At 43.8% G+C, this 19,018-nt stretch overlaps 1 protein-coding gene across 1 annotated transcript; it reads right to left on the reverse strand.

Annotated features, from left to right (window-relative positions):
* Window positions 1–15,914: 15,914 nt before the first annotated feature.
* On the reverse strand, window positions 15,915–18,813 carry LOC110872117 (protein NRT1/ PTR FAMILY 7.3). Its single transcript, XM_022120898.2, has 5 exons — window positions 18,639–18,813; window positions 18,178–18,304; window positions 17,863–18,080; window positions 17,115–17,677; window positions 15,915–17,029 (listed from the first exon to the last, which is right to left on the reverse strand). The coding sequence occupies exons 1-5, from the start codon at window positions 18,654–18,656 to the stop codon at window positions 16,162–16,164; spliced, it is 1,794 nt and encodes a 597-aa protein (XP_021976590.1). The 5' UTR covers window positions 18,657–18,813; the 3' UTR covers window positions 15,915–16,161.
* Between the last annotated feature and the right edge of the window lie 205 nt (window positions 18,814–19,018).

Here is a 19,018-nt window from a genome sequence, read left to right on the forward strand (position 1 = left end):
GTACAATTTCTCCCGCATGGACAAATATCGGCGCGCCACGTGGACCACTATCCTGGACGCGACAGAGGAGACCAAGAGGATATTCCCCTTGGTCGGACAGCTGGCGCCCGATAACAGCTGGCGAGGCTGCTCCTCCCTCATTCACCTTCCGGCTATAAATAGGACCCTTCATCATTCAGGTTATTCTATTCTATTCTCCATACTCTCACTCACAACACACTCTGTTTTCTCCCTCAGAGCAGTACTTATTCTCACGCCGGAGTCCGGTAAAGAAGGAAACCCCCATATTCCCCTCTTAACGAGCTAACGGTGTTGCTGTTTTGCAGGGCCTTGGTCATTTGACGAGTAAGGAAGAATATTGAACCCACAGAAGAGATAATCCAGCTAGTTAACCACCGGTGTTAATCAGTGTTTCATCAACACAAAACCATAAATAACCCCCACAAACAATCAACCTACCACTTACTACCTGTGCTTTACCCCTAAAATCACATCCTAATTAAGTTAATTAAACATTAAAACCCACTTAACCCCAAAAATTCCAAAACAACCCTGAAAGGCGTGTCTAGCTCATCCCACTTTGAAACTCATTTAACCACCATTAACTCTTTATCAAGTATTAGAAAATTGATCTCTAGGTATTTGTGCTTTTGTTCGGACATGAAAACCCAAAACCTCCATGCATGAAACACCACCTCTAGCTGCCACCGACCATCTCTACCATCACAATTAGGCTTTTTTCTGAGTTGATCAGCCGGGAACAACAACCTGTCTGTTGTACCACAACTCATAAGGAAGGTGTTTATCACCTTTTATTTTTTTAACTGTTGATAACACCACCACCACCACTACCATGGGTCGTGTGTTAGCTTCGTCACCACAAGTGTTATTGCAACGCTATGGTCCTCCCTATGGCTAAGAAAAATTGCACACTCTCACCCTCTCATGACCTGAAGAGGTATGGTCCCAATTCCCTGCCTATATGGCAGGGACCACACCACTTTTGTGCACACAAGGCATCCACGTCAACGAAACACTCCAGAAGCTTCTAGAAACTTCTGGATGATTCACAGTTGGAACCAAAGATGCTCTATCCGACATAAAGGACAACACGTGTCACCACTAGCAGAATGCCACATAGGCCTGCGACAATTCAGGGAGCAGAACTGACAATACCGGTACGAGGTATCTAGCGCAGGCGAATGCAAGAACGCCACGTGTACCACTACACCTGCCATGACAGAGCAGACCAAGAGGATATTCCCCTTGGTCGGACATCTGGCACGCGCTCACAGCTGGCACAGCTGCTCCTTCCTTCTTCACCCTCCGGCTATAAATAGAACCCTTCATCATTCAGGTTCAGCATCTTTTACTCTCCTTACTCACTCTATACACACATTGTTTATTTCCTCTCAGAACAGTACTTATTCTCACGCCGGAGCCTGGTTAAGAGGGAAAACCCCCTTCCCCCTCTTAACGTGACTAACGGTGTTTACTGTTTTGCAGATCCCTAGCCATCAATACGAGTAGAAGAAGAGGTTGAACCCATTAGACGAAACAACCCCACTGATTGTCCTTGTGTTAACCAGTGTTTCAACATTGGCGCCATCCGCTTTTTTGCAAAACCACTCTCACCTCTTTTCTTTTCTAAAAAACACTCGTGAAAATGGCAGAACAAAATCACTCACACCCAGTCGACGGAGAAGTTTCTTCCTTTGAACTCGTTTCGGACACGGCACACGTCCAAAGGGGTCAAATGAACGAGACCATCCAAGAGGGTCAGCTGAACAACGATTTTCCATCCATCTTTGGAAGTGCATCCAGGGCTGTTAGCCAAACCACAACTGGACCCACTTTCCAAACACCAGCAAGAATCATCACTCAAACCACAAACGGAGCTGCTTTCCAAACTCCAACGGGGATATTACACCAAACACCTCCGCCGATGCAGACTCTAAGCCATGGAGCAGGCCCCTCTGCTCCATCGGAACAAGCACAACTCAACTACTCTGCACTTTTAGGGCTACCCGAGGGAAAAACTCTGGCTTCCTGGTATGCCGAACAAATGGCGTCCATAAACCTTGTTTATACGCAGCTCAACGCACAACAAGCCTTGCTCCAAGCACAGGCTAACCAATCAGCATTTGCAACTCCACAACCAAGGTCTCTGAGTACACACACGACTCAGCAGACAAATGCGTGGAACTTACGTCCAGAAAGAGGACCAGTGCAAAATATAAGGAGACCTAGCGTACACGACATGCGCGATACTTATGCTGAAACAGAGAGCAACTTCGTGCAAAACTCCAATCTACAACGAAGGCCGATCCAAACCCGTTTGGGCGCGCGCAACATGAATACGGAATGGGAGGAAGAAGAAGACGACCCAACTTACAAGGAGGAATCCACAGTGTTTAGCAGACTTCATCCGGAGCACGAAGCATACAAACCAACCAAGCGCGCGGGGTACAACCCAAAAGCAGAGCATGATTACACCTTGAGTTATCGCCCTGAGGACATGGCTGAAAATTCAAAATTCATCCGAGAAATCGCATGCGCGACCATCGACAAAACGAAATTACCACACAACGTGGGTAAATACAACGGGTTGACGGACCCAAATGATCACCTCCAAGTGTTTAAGGGCGCAGGGGCGACAGGCGGAAGGAAGTTACCAACATGGTGCCACCTGTTTGCTCAGACGTTCGTCGGCGCGGCGCGCATTTGGTTCGACAACTTACCAGCAGGCAAAATCAAATCATGGGTCGATTTCCGAGAGAAGTTCCTAGCACACTTCTCTCAACAGCGAAGACAAGCCAGAGACCCTGGTGACTGTTTAAACATATGGAGAAAAGACTACGAGAGCGTAGAAGATTTCATTACCAGGTACAACAAAGAATGTTTAGAGATCGGAGATATACCAGAAAAGATGATGCACGCACACTTCATGAGGGCGGTCAAGTGTGATGATTTGGTTAAAAGAATCAAGGGGCGAGACGGAGGACCCAAATACTGGGAAACCTTCATAGAAGCAACCAAAACCATTGCGCAGACAGACAGGCAGTTGACCGGTGACGACCACCGTCAGCGCGCGCACAACCATAATGATCGACATAACAGGAGAGGCAGAAATCAACCCTGGAAGGCTTCTGGGCACAGAGAAAGAAGCCCTCCACGGGAAGACGCACGCCATACAATCAATCAAATATCCCATTGAAAAGAAGTAAAGCGAGAAAACAGAGAAAAACAGTGGACTCCACCGACCAAAACACCTTCTGAAGTATTGGCCACAGAGAATCATCAGTTCAAACCACCCTTGCAAATGCGCAACAAGAGAGGCCAAGACCCAAATCTCTTTTGTGAATTCCACAAAGATACGGGCCACTTAACCGACGACTGTTTCAGTCTAAAGCAAGAAATCGAGAGAGCCCTAAGAGACGGAAAACTCACTCACTTAGTCAAGGGCGGAAAGCGCGATTACCGCCAGATACAAAGAAGAGATGAAGGGTCAGACAATAAGAAGCTCAGAAAGCTAGAAACCCACATGGTACAGGGAGGTCCACGAAGACCGAGAAAAAACTACAACAAGCGCGCGCAGGATGATTCATGGCGCGAGAAACAAGTTATTTTCCCAATTGTTAGAGGGGGTCCAAGAGAAAAGCGACCAATAGTCATTCCAGGTGTGATTGGCCACTACCAGACAGATTACATCTTCATTGATCCCGGGAGCACCGCGGATATCATATATGAACAGTGCTTCAATCAATTTGATCAAGAGGACAAGGCGCGCCTAGAGCCAGTCGATTATCCACTGACTGGTTTCTGCAACGAAGCCGTCTTTCCCCTAGGACAAATATCATTCCCGGTGTTGCTTTCAGACGGGAGAAATTCAAGAACTGAAGAAGTCACATTCATGGTATTGCTGGCGCACTCAAGAAATGACATCCTCCTAGGAAGAGAATCCCAAGGAGACTTCAGTATGATCTGCTCTGCACCACAATCCGCTGTTGGATTCCCCACCGAAACAGGCATTGCGCTGATATATGCAAGTAAGGAAGTTTTAGCAACAGACGAAATCAGACCAGCTAAAGCAAGCAAGCCAGCACCGCGCATAGAGGCAGAAAAATGGGTATTGAACAGTGCATACCCAGAACAAATAGTCACTCTGGGGCCCGCCATGTCCGACCTGACGCGCGCGGCCCTCAAGAAATTACTGCACGAAAACATGGACGTGTTCGCCTGGACACCGGCTGATATGGTTGGTGTTCCACGGCACATAGCAGAACACCGCCTAAATGTCTCAGAAGACGCAAAGCCAGTGGTGCATGCCAAACGCCACCTAGGCGACGTCAAACACGATGCCATGAAAGAACAAGTGTTAGAGTTGCTAAACGGAGGAATCATCAGAGAAGTCAGGTACCAAACATGGGTAGCAAGCCCAGTAATGGTAAAGAAACCAAATGGCAGCTGGAGAATGTGTGTTGATTATAAGGATCTGAACAAGGCATGTCCCCGTGACTGCTACGCTTTACCAGACATAGACGAGAAAATTGATTCTTTGACAACATTCCGGTGGAAATGTTTTCTGGATTGCTACAAGGGGTACCATCAAGTTCAAATGGCCGTTCAAGACGAAGATAAAACCGCATTTCGCACGCCAACAGGGTTGTATTGCTACACCAAGATGCCGTTCGGCTTAAAAAATACAGGCGCAACATACCAAAGGCTGATGAACGAAACATTCAGTGATGCCATCGGTAAGTACATAGAAGTGTACATGGATGATCTGGTAATCATGAGCAAAGAGGAGAGCGCGATGCTGGCAAATATCCAGAAGACATTCAACACGCTACGCAGCGTAAGTATCAAGCTGAACCCAGCAAAGTGCTCATTCGGAATGGAAGAAGGGAAGTTCTTGGGCTTCATAGTCACAAAAGATGGTTTTAAGGTAAATCCAGAAAAGGTCCAAGCCATAGAAAGGATGCCTTCACCAGCAAACATCAAGGACATGCAGAAACTAGCAGGACGATTAGCAGCACTCAATGGTTTTCTAGCCAACCACGCCGCAAAATCCTTCCCATTCATCAAAACCTTGCGCAACTGCATGAAGAAAAGCTAGTTTCAGTGGACTCCGGAAGCAGAAAGTGCGTTCCGTGAGATGAAAGATTGCCTCATAAAACTGCCAACATTAACCGCACCAAACAAGGGAGAACCTTTGGTACTTTACCTGTCAGCTTCCGACAGGGCAGTCGGGGCTGTACTACTCGTCGATCGTCAAGGTGTTCAAACACCAGTATACTATGTGTCGCGAACCTTGACCGATCCAGAGACCCGGTATGCAATCATGGAGAAGCTAGTCCTTGCACTGATCCACGCTTCAAGGCGCCTGCGCAGGTATTTTGCCAACCACGTTATCTACGTGCTAACAAACTACAACATTGGAAATATCCTTGCAAGGCCAGAAGTATCAGGAAGGTTGGCTAAATGGGCAATAGAGCTGGGGGGCCATAATGTGGTTTTTAGACCACGGCCATCGATCAAAGGCCAGGTCTTAGCAGATTTTATGACGGAAGTCCCAGATGACAAAGACAGAGAATGTAAGGCGATGGAGAAAGCCGAGAAAAAGCAAACAGAAGAGCCATGGCTGTTGTACACAGATGGTGCATCTAACGAAGATGGAGCAGGCGCGGGGCTAAGGCTAGTAAGCCCAGACAAACACGAGTTCACATACGCCATACGCCTGGACTTCAAGAGCACAAACAACGAAGCTGAGTACGAAGCTTTCCTGGCTGGCCTGCGATTGGCGATCAAAATGGGGGTCCGACACATCGAAGCGCATGTGGACTCCATGTTAGTAGCAGGCCAAATCAACGGCCAATATGAAGCAAAGGGCGATATAATGGCACTCTATCTCAATCAAGTGAAAACATTGCTACAAACCTTCTATTCCTACAAGGTGCACCACATAAATCGAAGCGAAAACAAGCCGGCGGATGCTTTAAGCAAGCTGGCATCAACAAGTTTCCAGCACCTAGCAAAAGATGTGCGCATAGAGGTCTTGAGCAATCCATCCGTTCCACTGAGAGAAGTAAGCGTCATCCAGACAGGAACAACGTCCTGGATGACGCCGATAATCATGTACTTGCAGTCAGGGATACTTCCAGAGAACAAAGCCGAGGCGCGAAAGATCCAATACAAATCAGAACACTATCAAATGGCAGACGGGATACTGTACCGAAAATCGTATCTTGGCCCACTGCTACGATGTGTTAACGCCGACGATGCGAACTATCTGATCCGGGAAGTGCATGAAGGAATCTGTGGTATCCTTGCCGGGCCCCGAATGGTAGTGGGAAAAGTGATGAATGCCGGATACTACTGGCCCGGGATGCATCTCGATGCTGTGAAAGAATTGAGAAAGTGCAGTGGCTGTCAGAGGCACGCGCCAAAGACCATGCGCCCCAAGAATGAACTAGTGCCCGTAACAACCGCATGGCCTTTTCAACAATGGGGCATAGACATGGTAGGCCCTTTCCCAGAAGCTCCGGGGGCAGTCAAGTTCATAATAGTCGCGGTTGATTACTTCACCAAGTGGGTAGAAGCAAAGGCACTCGCATCAACCACATCGGCAGTCGTCAAACGATTCATATGGGAACAAATCATATGCCGGTTCGGCTTACTCCTCAGAATCATCACCGACAACAGAACAAACTTTGCAGCAGATGATCTCGAACGATGGTTCAAAGAATTGAACATCGAACACACCTTCTCTTCGGTTGCGCATCCGCAAGGGAACAGTCAAGTCGAGGCAGTCAACAAAAGCATTGTCGATGGCATAAAGGCAAGGCTCGGTGAAAAACGACGAGGATGGGTCGACGAACTACCTAGCATACTATGGGCCCATAGAACAATGCCAAAAACAAGCAATGGTGAAATGCCTTTCAGCTTGGTCTATGGGTCTGAAGCAGTGATCCCAGCAGAAATCGGGCTACCATCTCCGAGAATGCTCTCCATGAACCTAATCAACAACGACGAAGAAAGGAGGATCGACCTGGACCTCCTAGAAGAACGGAGGGAGATAGCAGCAATCAACGAAGCCAAGTACAAGTCGAAGCTGGAAAAGTATTACAACTCCAGAGTCCGAATCTGCACCTTCAATCCGGGAGATTATGTCCTAAGAGACAACGAAGCGTCCAACGCAGAAAAGCCCGGAAAACTGGCTCCCAAATGGGAAGGCCCATACATAGTCGATGCAGTACTCGGCAAAGGAGCCTACAAACTACGCACCATCAACGACAAAGAGGTTCCACGAACCTGGAATGCCCAGCAACTCTGAAACTGCTACATGTAACACAATCATGTAATCGTAAAGGGCGTACAGCCAACACATTTACTTTAATACAAGAAGTGTTTGGCTACTTTTATTTCATGAAAATTTCTTGTCACAACTGCATTTATTACTTTGGGCGTACACGAAAACATCAATGGCTCGACCATAGGAAACGTTGTAGACCTCCAAGGCTCGTCACAACCAAGTGAACAGCCGGGTCAGAAACACAACCAAAGCCTACAAAACGCCAAAACATAACTTCGTGCCCACATAAACACAAAAATATCGATAGCAAGGTAACTAAACATTGTAATGCTCCCAAGGCTGATCACAGCTGAGCTCACACAATAACCTGCAACTCGATCACTTCGTATGTCACATGCAAGCGCACATACTTAAACGACAGAATAAAAAACGTTGTAGTAACACAACATCACCTGTCAGCGCCATCATTCATTCGTGACACCTGATCAAAGTAATTAAACATGCACATATTATGACGATAACAAAATTCGCATAACCGTAGAAAAAAGCGATAAAATATTCACAAGAATCCCAGGTACACACACCCACAGGTAAACAAAATTTAAATTGTCTTAAACAACCAACATTACAGGCCCTTTCATGGCCGTACACGGCACACAGGCCGGAATCCACCGTTCAAGTCTGACTGGGGCCAGCACCCCCTACCGCATCATTATCTTCTCCCAAAGCCTTCTTCAACAAAGCGACTCCATCCGGTTTCCGAGACAACTTCTGCGCTGCCCGGACGACGGCAAACTCAAGGGTTGAAAACTCCTTGCGCTTAGCAGCATAAGCACCGTCACAATCCTCTTTATACAATTCGAAGTGGTAGTCTTTCTCCTTGTTGATAACCGCAGACTTGCCTTCAGCGAAACCAAACTTACGACCGCTATTATACCCCGCTCGACCCAATTCAAGCATATACGTGGCAAGCTCAGTCGAGTTCAGAATACGGTCAGCAAGCTGCATAAAACAGAGCAATCAGATAAATCCGCAAAAACCAAAGAATAAGGAAAAGCAAACGAAATTACCAAGGGCACTCCATGGGAAAGCAACCATTTGGTGTCAGCAGACGTTTCCCCCGCAAGGAGTTCTGCTGCCTGCACTTCAGCAGCCTTTTCAGCAAGAAGGCGCTGTGCATCCTCACACTCAGTTGCCTTTTGCTGAGCAAGAACCTCTAACTTATCAATCCGACCGACATACTCCTTCTCCTTCTCTTCGGATGCAATACGCGCCTGCTGCGCTTCTTCAGCAAGTGTTGTTTTTTCACCAGATAACCGCACGATAGCATCACGCTGCGACTGCATCTCAACGTTCGTACGCGCGCACGCGGTTTCCCAATCCTTTTGTCTCTGATCATTCAGCTGTTTTTGCTCCTCAAGCTTCCGTTCAGCTTCAGCAACCCTCCACTGCAAACCTTTCTTCTCAGCATTAAATTTTTCCCTCTCTTCAGCAAGCGACTTCTTCGACTCCTCAAACTCAAGGGTCTCTTCCCCCATCGATCGCCACTCGCGAAGAATTTCCTGTGATGTGGCAAAGAAATTAACCCCAGCACGAACATGATCGTCCAAAAGGGAAAAGCGATTGCGATTCTTCTGACTCTCAGCAGGAGGAAGAGACATAGCAAAGAACTCATGGCAATGGTTAACATCATCCATCCGAGAACCCTGAGTAAGTTTCCAACGCGGGGCGTGGGGCAAATCGTCACAAGCCGGGTTACCCCAGGAATCAGCAGGGTAACGCTCAATGTGCGGGCTGCGCACAACGCCGGAAGTAGCTCCACCTCCACCAGGAGGACGCTTGGTATAAATAGTTTGTTGTGGAGTAGTCTCGCTAGACTGCCCCTCTACTTCAAAACCTTTGCCCCTATCAGCTCCACCATCAGCTCCACCATCACCTTCAGGAGCAACACCTGCTTCAGCCACACCTTCAGTAAACCCCTCACCACCCCTCGTGTCCGCATCAACATCATCACGAGGAGGGGTCAAACCAACTGTCCTTGACGGAGGAGAAGTAGGTGGAGTAATTTGAGAAATATCTACTGCACGAGGCTTCTTACCAATCTTGACTGCTGTCATGGAACATAAATCAAGAACAACCCAAAAAAAAAAAAAAACAGTATACAAATAGAAGCTAAATTACCAGTAGGAGGGGCAGATGCAGCATAAAGCTCCTCCAACAAATTCCCACGACCCCCACTAAAAACACCAAGGTCAATCTCAGACTCAGAAGGTGGGGGGGGAGCTTCCTTGTGAAGTTTTGCCTTTTTAGCAGCAAGAAGAGCAGCGGACTGCTCATCAAGCTTGCGTTTGTGATCCTCAAGGGCTTTTTTCTTCATGTGCTCAGTCAGAGTAGCACTGTCATCAGGATCCGACTGTTGACTCCTTTCACCAACCCCTAAGCCAGACAACGTATCAGAAACCACTACATAACCTAGACAAGGATGAGTAGAGGGTCGCTTATGAGAAGAACCAGCAGCTTTACCCTCAGGCTTTCCCTCTCTCCTTCCAGACCTATCAGTTCTCGCTTTTTTCCTCGACTCCAACTGAGTAGAAGGATCAACGGGCACCTCTACATCATCGTCGTCACCAACAACCTCGTGCACGGGTTCAACAGCATCACCCTGCGCGGTACCTGCATGCGCGCAACGAGAGGTTAGATCTTCAAAGTTTTGATCAGAACTTTCACTTGAAAGAACAATGACTTCTTCGCGACCCGGCTCGACAGGGTCATTCAAAACATCTTCACCTAGAACTTCGGCGACATATCTATTCAAGCTCTCATCTGTTGGATGCAAAAAACGACCCTGGATCTGGTCTAACCACGTCAGGTTCCCATCCGCTTGAATAGCCTCAACCATGGTACCCGCTGTCTTCGGATCCAAGACGTTTATCAAGCTGTAACCAACTGCAAAGGAGCAACAAGATAAGGGAACACATCAAAATATACTAAACCTAAAGGAAAATAAATCAAAAATAAACTCAAGGAAGAAACATACATTTACCCTGATGGCTGTACACAGGTTGACCCAGTGGATGTTTGGACACCCACAACAAACTCATCCCGGCCCCAACTAAAGCCATCTCATCCAGCTGAGAAATGGCAGTCGCCTTAGAGGTTATCTTCCTATACCAGTCCTGAGCAGCAAAGTCTTGCATAACATCCACCTTCGGAATCCCTTGACTCACATGCCTGTACGGCATCTCTATTGGAATTACACCACGGCGGATGTAAAAGAACTTCTGTTTCCAGTCATGAAGGCTCTTTAACGGCACAGAGCACACCGGAGCAACACCCGTTCTCGCTTGAAAAGAATAAAAACCACTGGTGTATGTAACGCTGTAGAAAACGTTAAACATTTCGAAAGTAGGCTCAATACGATAAGCCCTACAAACATATTCAAAATGGGTAATGCGTGGAAGCCCAATCGCATTTATCTGAGAAATATGAAGTCCATAACCCCTTAGCACAGCAGCAGTAAACTTCGTTATCGGTAACCGGAAACTACCCTCCCGGAAAAACGCTACATATAGGGTGATATAGCCTGGAGGAGCATCCAAAGCAGTAGATCCGGGAGGAGGATACTAAGCCCCCCACTCAGGACGGAAGTTCATCCCCCTCACCAGATTCTGAAACTCCTCCTCCTTCCAGCCAATAACAGCCTGGTCCGGACCAGGAGGGGCTTTACCTCTATGTTTTCTCTTCTTCTGGGTGGGATTCTTCTCAGACATGATAAGTACAAAGAAGTAGAAGATCTGAACTCAAGAAAATATAGAGAAACGGAGAACAAGGGGAGAAGATAGAAAGAAAATCACACTTGAGATTTTAAAATGTAAAGGAGAAAGGGTAACCGCCTCCTATTTATACCCATCGCATTTAATGCGATGGGTAGTGGAACGGCAGGGCACAGAAAAAGCACCCAATAGACGACTGACACGTCAGAAGAGAGAGAAGATGTCGTCTCTTTTTTCGGGAAGCATGGGCGACAAGGTCGGCTGACGTGACAGAAAGTCACTGAAAAAGCAACTCTTCACCTCCGATAAGACAGGGATGTCAGACGGTCACACTAAACACTTCCCCATAACCACCAAACTTCCACCAGAAGGAAACATCAAAAGCCAAAACCCACGCGCCATGCGTCCATTTGGCTCACCTTTTTCAAAGGGCCAAAACCCATGCGCCATGCGTCCATTTGGCTCACTTTTTTCAAAGGGCCAAAACCCATGCGCCATGCGTCCATTTGGCTCACTTTTTACAAAGGGCCAAAACCCATGCGTCATGCGTCCATTTGGCTCACTTTTTTCAAAGTGCCAAAACCCATGCGCGACGCGTCCATGTAGCCCACCTTTTACAAAGGGCCAAAACCCATGCGCCATGCGTCCATTTGGCTCACTTTTTTCAAAGGGCCAAAACCCATGCGCCATGCGTCCATTTGGCTCACTTTTTTTTTTCAAAGTGCCAAAACCCATGCGCGATGCGTCCATTTGGCCCACCCGATACAAAAGACAAAATCCACATGCAACGCGCCCATTTTGGTTCACTTTACATGTACCAAACTCTACGCGATGCACAGAAACCACAACTCTCATAAGTCCAGAATCCCTCCTAGACGATCAACTCAACTAGAAGGCACACTGGACTAGGGGGACTTGAAGAGGTACGGTCCCAATTCCCTGCCTACATGGCAGGGACCACACCACTTTTGTGCACACAAGGCATCCACGTCAACGAAACACTCCAGAAGCTTCTAGAAACTTCTGGATGATTCACAGTTGGCACCAAAGATGCTCTATCCGACATAAAGGACAACACGTGTCACCACTAGCAGAATGCCACATAGGCCTGCGACAATTCAGGGAGAAGAACTGACAATACCGGTACGAGGTATCCAGCGCAGGCGAATGCAAGAACGCCACGTGTACCACTACACCTGCCATGACAGAGCAGACCAAGAGGATATTCCCCTTGGTCGGACAGCTGGCATGCGCTCACAGCTGGCACAGCTGCTCCTTCCTTCTTCACCCTCCGGCTATAAATAGAACCCTTCATCATTCAGGTTCAGCATCTTTTACTCTCCTTACTCACTCTATACACACACTGTTTATTTCCTCTCAGAATAGTACTTATTCTCACGCTGGAGCCTGGTTAAGAGGGAAAACCCCCTTCCCCCTCTTAACGAGAGTAACGGTGTTTACTGTTTTGCAGATCCCGAGCCATCAATACGAGTAGAAGAAGAGGTTGAACCCATCAGACGAAACAACCCCACTGATTGTCCTTGTGTTAACCAGTGTTTCAACATGACCCGATCACACACCACCATATGGAACCACCATGTAGCCACTACTTGCCATCACCGTACACCACTTTATTGGTTGTTGTGATCCACTACAGCTGCTACTAAGCGCAACTAACACCACCATGCTGAACACCCACCCCAACACCGATCACTACTCGGTTTCTTTATCTACCAAATGTTCTCTCTATGGTTTTTGGTCGTGTGTTATAACTATGAGGGATAAGACGGGTCCTATATTCGGTTGTTATACCTCAAATGGTAGTGAAGTTGGTTATCCAACGTGGTCACAAAGTTTATGTCCTTTCAAAATTTGAATCTCTATATTGATCTCTAGATTCAATGTAACTATCATTTAATTATTAAAACATATGGATAATTATCTCTTTAGATTTCCTTTTTTTTTTTTTTTATAAATCATCACATCTATACTACTATAAAATGCATTTTAAATGAACAAAATTGTAAATTTATACTATATGTTAAAGACAAATTTAACAAAGGAAACTCAACCATCAATTTAATGGATTGAAATTTAGTAAAGTTTAGCTGCTGCTACTACTAACTATTACTACTGCTACTACTAACTACGGCTACCTACTAACCACTTCTACTGCTACTAATGCTACTGCTACTATTGATAACCACCACCACAACCATATTGAACACTTTGCCGCATCCGCATCACGCGAGTTCCCTCTAGTTATTTATTACACATATACACACGTTAATAAACATATATGTTTACACACACCATAAATCTTGGTTTATTTAAAAATCATTAACACAAATAACTACTGATAACCACCACCACCACCATATTGAACACTCTGCCGCATCCGAATCACACGAGTTCCCTCTAGTTATTTACTACACATATACACATGTTAATAAACATACTCCCTCCGTCCCATTAAAGGTGTCTCATTTTGAATTTTCAAAGTCTTTATTTATAAACTTTGACTTTAATTATATATTTTTTGTGTTATATAAAACTTGATGAAAATTAACCCAATAAAAACACTTGTAAAACACACTTAAATCATATAACTTTCATCAAGTATTATCTAACACAAACAAAATTATTTAAGCTCAAAGTTTATAAATAAAGACTTTGAAAACTCAAAATAGGACACTTTTAATGGGACGGAGGGAGTATATGTTTACACACACCATAAATCTTGGTTTATTTAAAAATCATTAACACAAATAACTGGGACGGAGGGAGTATATGTTTACACACACCATAAATACTGGTGAAATTCATCAAATCGGAATACACTCGCCTTCCAAACCGGGGAAACCTCACCTAGGGCCGAAGCCCGTGAACACTCGCCCGAAGGCACGACAGTGCGGTGAGGTAAAACTCTCTCAGTTGAAGGATCGAACTAGGGATCGCCGCCTACTCGCCTATCATCACCACTGCCGCAGAAACTAAATACCGGGGACAGGAATTGAACCTGGGTCATTTGTAACACCAAATCTTTCCCTTACCACTACATCACCACTAGCTCATTTGCTCATCAAAACCCTTTTAACCCTCTTTTGAGTTCCCCACCATCCCTCCACCACCAGGGACCAACTAATGTGTTGTGTGTAGGGCTGTTCACGAGCCGAGCCGAACCGAGCGGACCTTTGCTCATGCTTGGCTCATTTACAAACCGAACCGAGCGGAGCGGCTCATTTAAACCGAGCATCAAATCAAGCGAACATTTTTTGAGCAGTAAAAATTCCGAGCGAGCGTCGAGCGAAGTTCGAGCGATTTGGACAGCCGTGTTGCACAATTTAAATTTGTTAAGAGAGATAATGACAATGTTGGATCTCAAGTCTTTATGTCTTTAAAAACATGCACATTTCATGGTATAATATTTTTCTTATGAATAACAATGTTGTGGCTGACGAGGCGATGATCATATTGCACGAACCATTACGTTGAGAGCATAAGACGATCGACTTAGGGTAACGACATGAAACATTGAGGCGATGAACAGACTGTCGTTTATCGGTCTAGAGTTTAACTTTTAGTTTTGATTTTAACTTTTTTTTTTTTGCCGTGGTTAGGCTAGTACGTATAGATGTAGTTGTAAATTTGTATATAGTTGACCAAAATCTAATAGATTGGTACATATAAAACTATAAATTTAATTTATATTTAAGTATATATGTATGTGTAAGTGTGTGTATATATATAGGTGTATGTGTGTATATATATGTATAATTTATATTTGTGTATATACATGTTTATAGATGTATGTGTATATGTATATGTATATATATACTAATTAAAATAATAATTCGAGCCGAACCGAGCCGAGCGGACCTTTGCTCATGCTTGGCTCGTTTACAAACCGAACCGAGCAGAGCGGCTCATTTACAACCGAGCGTCAAATCGAACGAGCATTTTCCAAGCTATTTCCGAACGAGCGTCAAGCGAACGACGAGCGACGAGCGATTTGAACGACCCTAGTTGTGTGATTAATTATCTTTTCTTGAAACCAATTACGTTTTGTTTTCTATCTTTCCCTTACTTTTTTTTTGAACGGCATCTTTCTTTCTCTTACATCAATAGCAAAATCATTAAGTTCCGAGAATATGAATATAAATATATATGTTTCTTTCTCTTACATCAATAGCAAAATCATTAAGTTCCAAGAATATAAATATATATGTATGTATATACGTATGTATGTACGTATTGAATGACTAAAATCACACCAAATCCGTTTTTGATAGGGCTCAAACTCTTGACCTTAAAACAAGCAACATTTTAACTTTAACGACTTTACCCGACCCAAATTTAGCAATATACATATAACTTATTTTTTGTCAATAAAAAATCCATGTGTTCCAAAATCCAAATGACTTTATTTTATTATCATTATCATGGACCTCATTAATACACGGTTAGTTCAAATACACCCAGGGTTTCATCTTCACAACAACCAATCAATGTTACAAATCATTTTCCCTCCTTTACTGCTTGTGCTATAGCATAACCATCACTACATACACTATAGTAAGACTTCATATGTAGTAAGCAACATGATTACAACACATGTAGTGTGTGAAAAAATAATCATGTAGTGTAAATAGGCAGCAGAAGTGTGCCAATAGTTTGAGTCTTAAATTATACAGAGTAAAACATTTAGTGTAATTATCACCGTATACAATATACTAACAATATATATTCAATGTATGCAACAACGATTTGTAAAACATGCACTATTGCTACTCTCTTTCTAGGCTAACATGTAATTGAGATTGAAATCACAGATAAGAAGTTTATTTTCAAATTTTAATTGATGAAGAAAAGACATTATTAGTAATATAACTTTGTTACAAAAGAATCATTTTAAACACATCAAAGCTGCTTTTCAAACGGCTTATTCTATTCTCACACCTCTAAAATCTTATTTTCACATCCTTTACATTCTATCTCTCTCTATTCTCTATATGTATCTATGTATATATAGAGTGAGATAGAGGGAAGGGGTGTGTGAATATTAAGATCCTTTCAAACATGTTGACAACCCTCTAGTTTCTCACTTCTCCCTTCAAACTTGATGTATTTGTACCAATTTGCTACTAACAAATACACCACAAAATCAGCACTTGTCAACACGGCTAACAAAAAGTAAAAGTTGTCCAAATGACCTTTGTTCAGATTTCCAGGAATCCATCCAGGCATTCTGTCAGTACTAGAAATCTTCATCACAATTGTCACAAGTAGACTACTCACATAGTTCCCTAACGAAATCGATGTCATGCATAGTGCACTTCCGAAGCTTTTTAGACCATCCGGTGCTTGTCCATTAAAGAACTCCAACTGCCCTACATACATGAATACCTCCGAAGCTCCAATAAGCACATACTGTGGGACTTGCCAGAATATGCTCAAACTACTTGATCCTTCACAATTGATGCAATCAGTCACTTTATATTTCAGCCTGAAGTGTTCAACCGTGCCAGCTACCACCATTGCTAGTATAGCTATCACAAGGCCGACTCCCATCCTTTGAAGCTCGGTTAATCCCCTTGAGCTATTGGATTTCTTAACTCTCGCTACTAACGGATCAAGAACCCGTCTATAGATGAAAATGAAGGCTGCAACACTAAGGATGTCAAAGGTGGACATGCTTGCTGGAGGAATGTGAAAGGTTGAGATGTTGGTTTTCATTGCAGCTCCTTGTTCTACAAATAAAGAGGCCATTTGGGTGAATACTACTGAATAAAGGATTGTGCATAGCCAAATTGGAAGGAGTCTCAAGATGCATTTCACTTCTTCAACTTGTGTTACTGTACATAGGCGCCATGGGTTGTTGATTTCTACAATTTCAGTTGAGTTTTCCTTCGAGGTGATTACCGCAGCTCTATCCAAGAATCTGGTTTAACAAAAAAATAGAATCATTATAATCTGAAAAAAAAAAAGCATACTTGATTTTTAATATTAATAGTTAAATATCTTACTTAAATCCTTTGGTGTGAAGAATATTTCTGCTGCCATTGTTGGTATTTTCTTTGCCATCAACTTCAAATAACTCATCTCCATCAGAAGGGATCACAACTTTCCATTTCCTAATTGAAGCAACCACAACTTGGCAAAATCTTGACAAGGGATTCCCGGAGGGCACGAAATGCCTATATCTTGGTGTGCCAACAAGGAACAAGATCAACGCCACAAGCGCAGAGGCCGCCGAAGCCCAAAATCCTAATGCCCACATACCTTTATCTTCAAAATACCCTATTATAGTGTTGGAAAAGAGGGATCCAAGATTTAGTGCCAAATAGAAGTAACTAAAGAAAGACACTTTTCCAAGCCCTTCAATGGGGTGATCCTCATCAAACTGATCTGCACCAAATGAGGCTATGTTGGGTTGGTACCCTCCATTCCCTAGGGCAATAAGATAAATTGATACGTAGAACATAGCCGTCGCAAAGGTCGAGTGCGTCCCACATGGAGTCTTTTCGTTTCCGCATCCTTCGGGTTTCACCAAGAATATGTATGACGAGAGTGATAACGATACCAACCCCTGCCCAATATCAAATAGATATTACATATTAATTAAAGAATGGTTTAACCATGAAATACCAATTGTACAACTTGCAAGGGTAACCTTTTTTTACGTATAGTTAATACATGTACAAAGACCCATGCGGACTACAACACGTACATCTAGTGCTTTGTTTGTTTTTTTTTTTTTTATATAAAACATACCACAACAAAAATGGCTTGGAAGATGGCACAAGTTTTGTAACGCCCCCAATACGAGTCACTAAGGAAGGCGCCAAGGAGCGAGAAGATGTAGACAGTGCCGGTCCATTTACTAACACTGTTTGCTGCTTCAGCATTATCTTGACCCATAACTCTAGTTAGGAATAGAACCAAGTTCACCCCTACTCCAAAAAATGCTAGTGTGGCTAGCCCTTGGTTCACTGCAGGACAAACAATATGTTAGGTCTATACACTTTTATAGAGTAATAAGTTATAGTTAAATCTTATTGTTTCTTCACCATTTAAAAGAAGCATTACCAAGTATGAGGATGGCAGCAAACCATGAACCGGTTCTTTCACGAACAGCTGGTTGGCCTTTTCTATCGACTGATCCATCGCGGGTGCATTCTTCGTTCTTTTTCGCCATTTTCTCCTCAACTTTTCTCTGGAGGCAATCATGAAATTTATTTAGTTAATCCCTATTCTTATATAGTAACCAATTAACATGGATATTCATCATCCTATATCCTCCATGAACAAACTGTTTCAGGTTTGTTTCAGTTGGTTCAAAGTTAACATTTCAGTGGTTGTTGTAAATGTGGAGGTTGATAACCTTCCTCAAAGCACACTACTTTGAATCTGATTATATCAATATCCATATAGATATATTTTTTTTTCTCCAAACAAATAAGATTCCAAAACTTTCTTATTGGGTCATTTTATAAATACTTTAGGAACAAGTACAAGAAACACTGTGTAAGAATCAACTAAAAACTAACCATGTTTAAGCAATCCATAACAGATTGTAGCTCTTCTTGATGATATAAATGATTATCAAACTCCCAAAAGGAAAGATAGATATATAGTTAGATAGATAGAGAAAGAGAGTGACTGAATGTGAGAGAGAGAGAGAGAGAGAGAGAGAGAGAGAGAGAGAGAGAGAGAGATGGAGAACAGAATTGTGGTGTGGGAGTTGGAAGTATGGCAATATATATAGGCGATGAATACTTGAGACGGCTCAGATGTTCATGAAAAATAGCTAGTTTAGTGAAAAAGGAAACTACGTAAGAAAGTTGGCAATCTCTATATTTATTGTATGATATGTCAGTTTCACACGTCTCTGTGTGTTACAGTAAGGCACACCATTGAAATCCACTTT

This window comes from Helianthus annuus, chromosome 1 (assembly GCF_002127325.2).
Source record: "Helianthus annuus cultivar XRQ/B chromosome 1, HanXRQr2.0-SUNRISE, whole genome shotgun sequence".
In the NCBI taxonomy this organism is placed as follows: Eukaryota; Viridiplantae; Streptophyta; class Magnoliopsida; order Asterales; family Asteraceae; genus Helianthus; species Helianthus annuus.

Bases quoted from the DNA above. Each gene is read 5' to 3' on its own strand.
- LOC110872117 (XM_022120898.2), bottom strand. The intron at 18,081-18,177 runs GTAATGCTTCTT...TTTGTCCTGCAG, and splicing joins TGCTGCCATCCTCATACTTG to TGAACCAAGGGCTAGCCACA. The intron at 17,030-17,114 runs GTAAGATATTTA...TTGTTAAACCAG, and splicing joins CTTCACACCAAAGGATTTAA to ATTCTTGGATAGAGCTGCGG.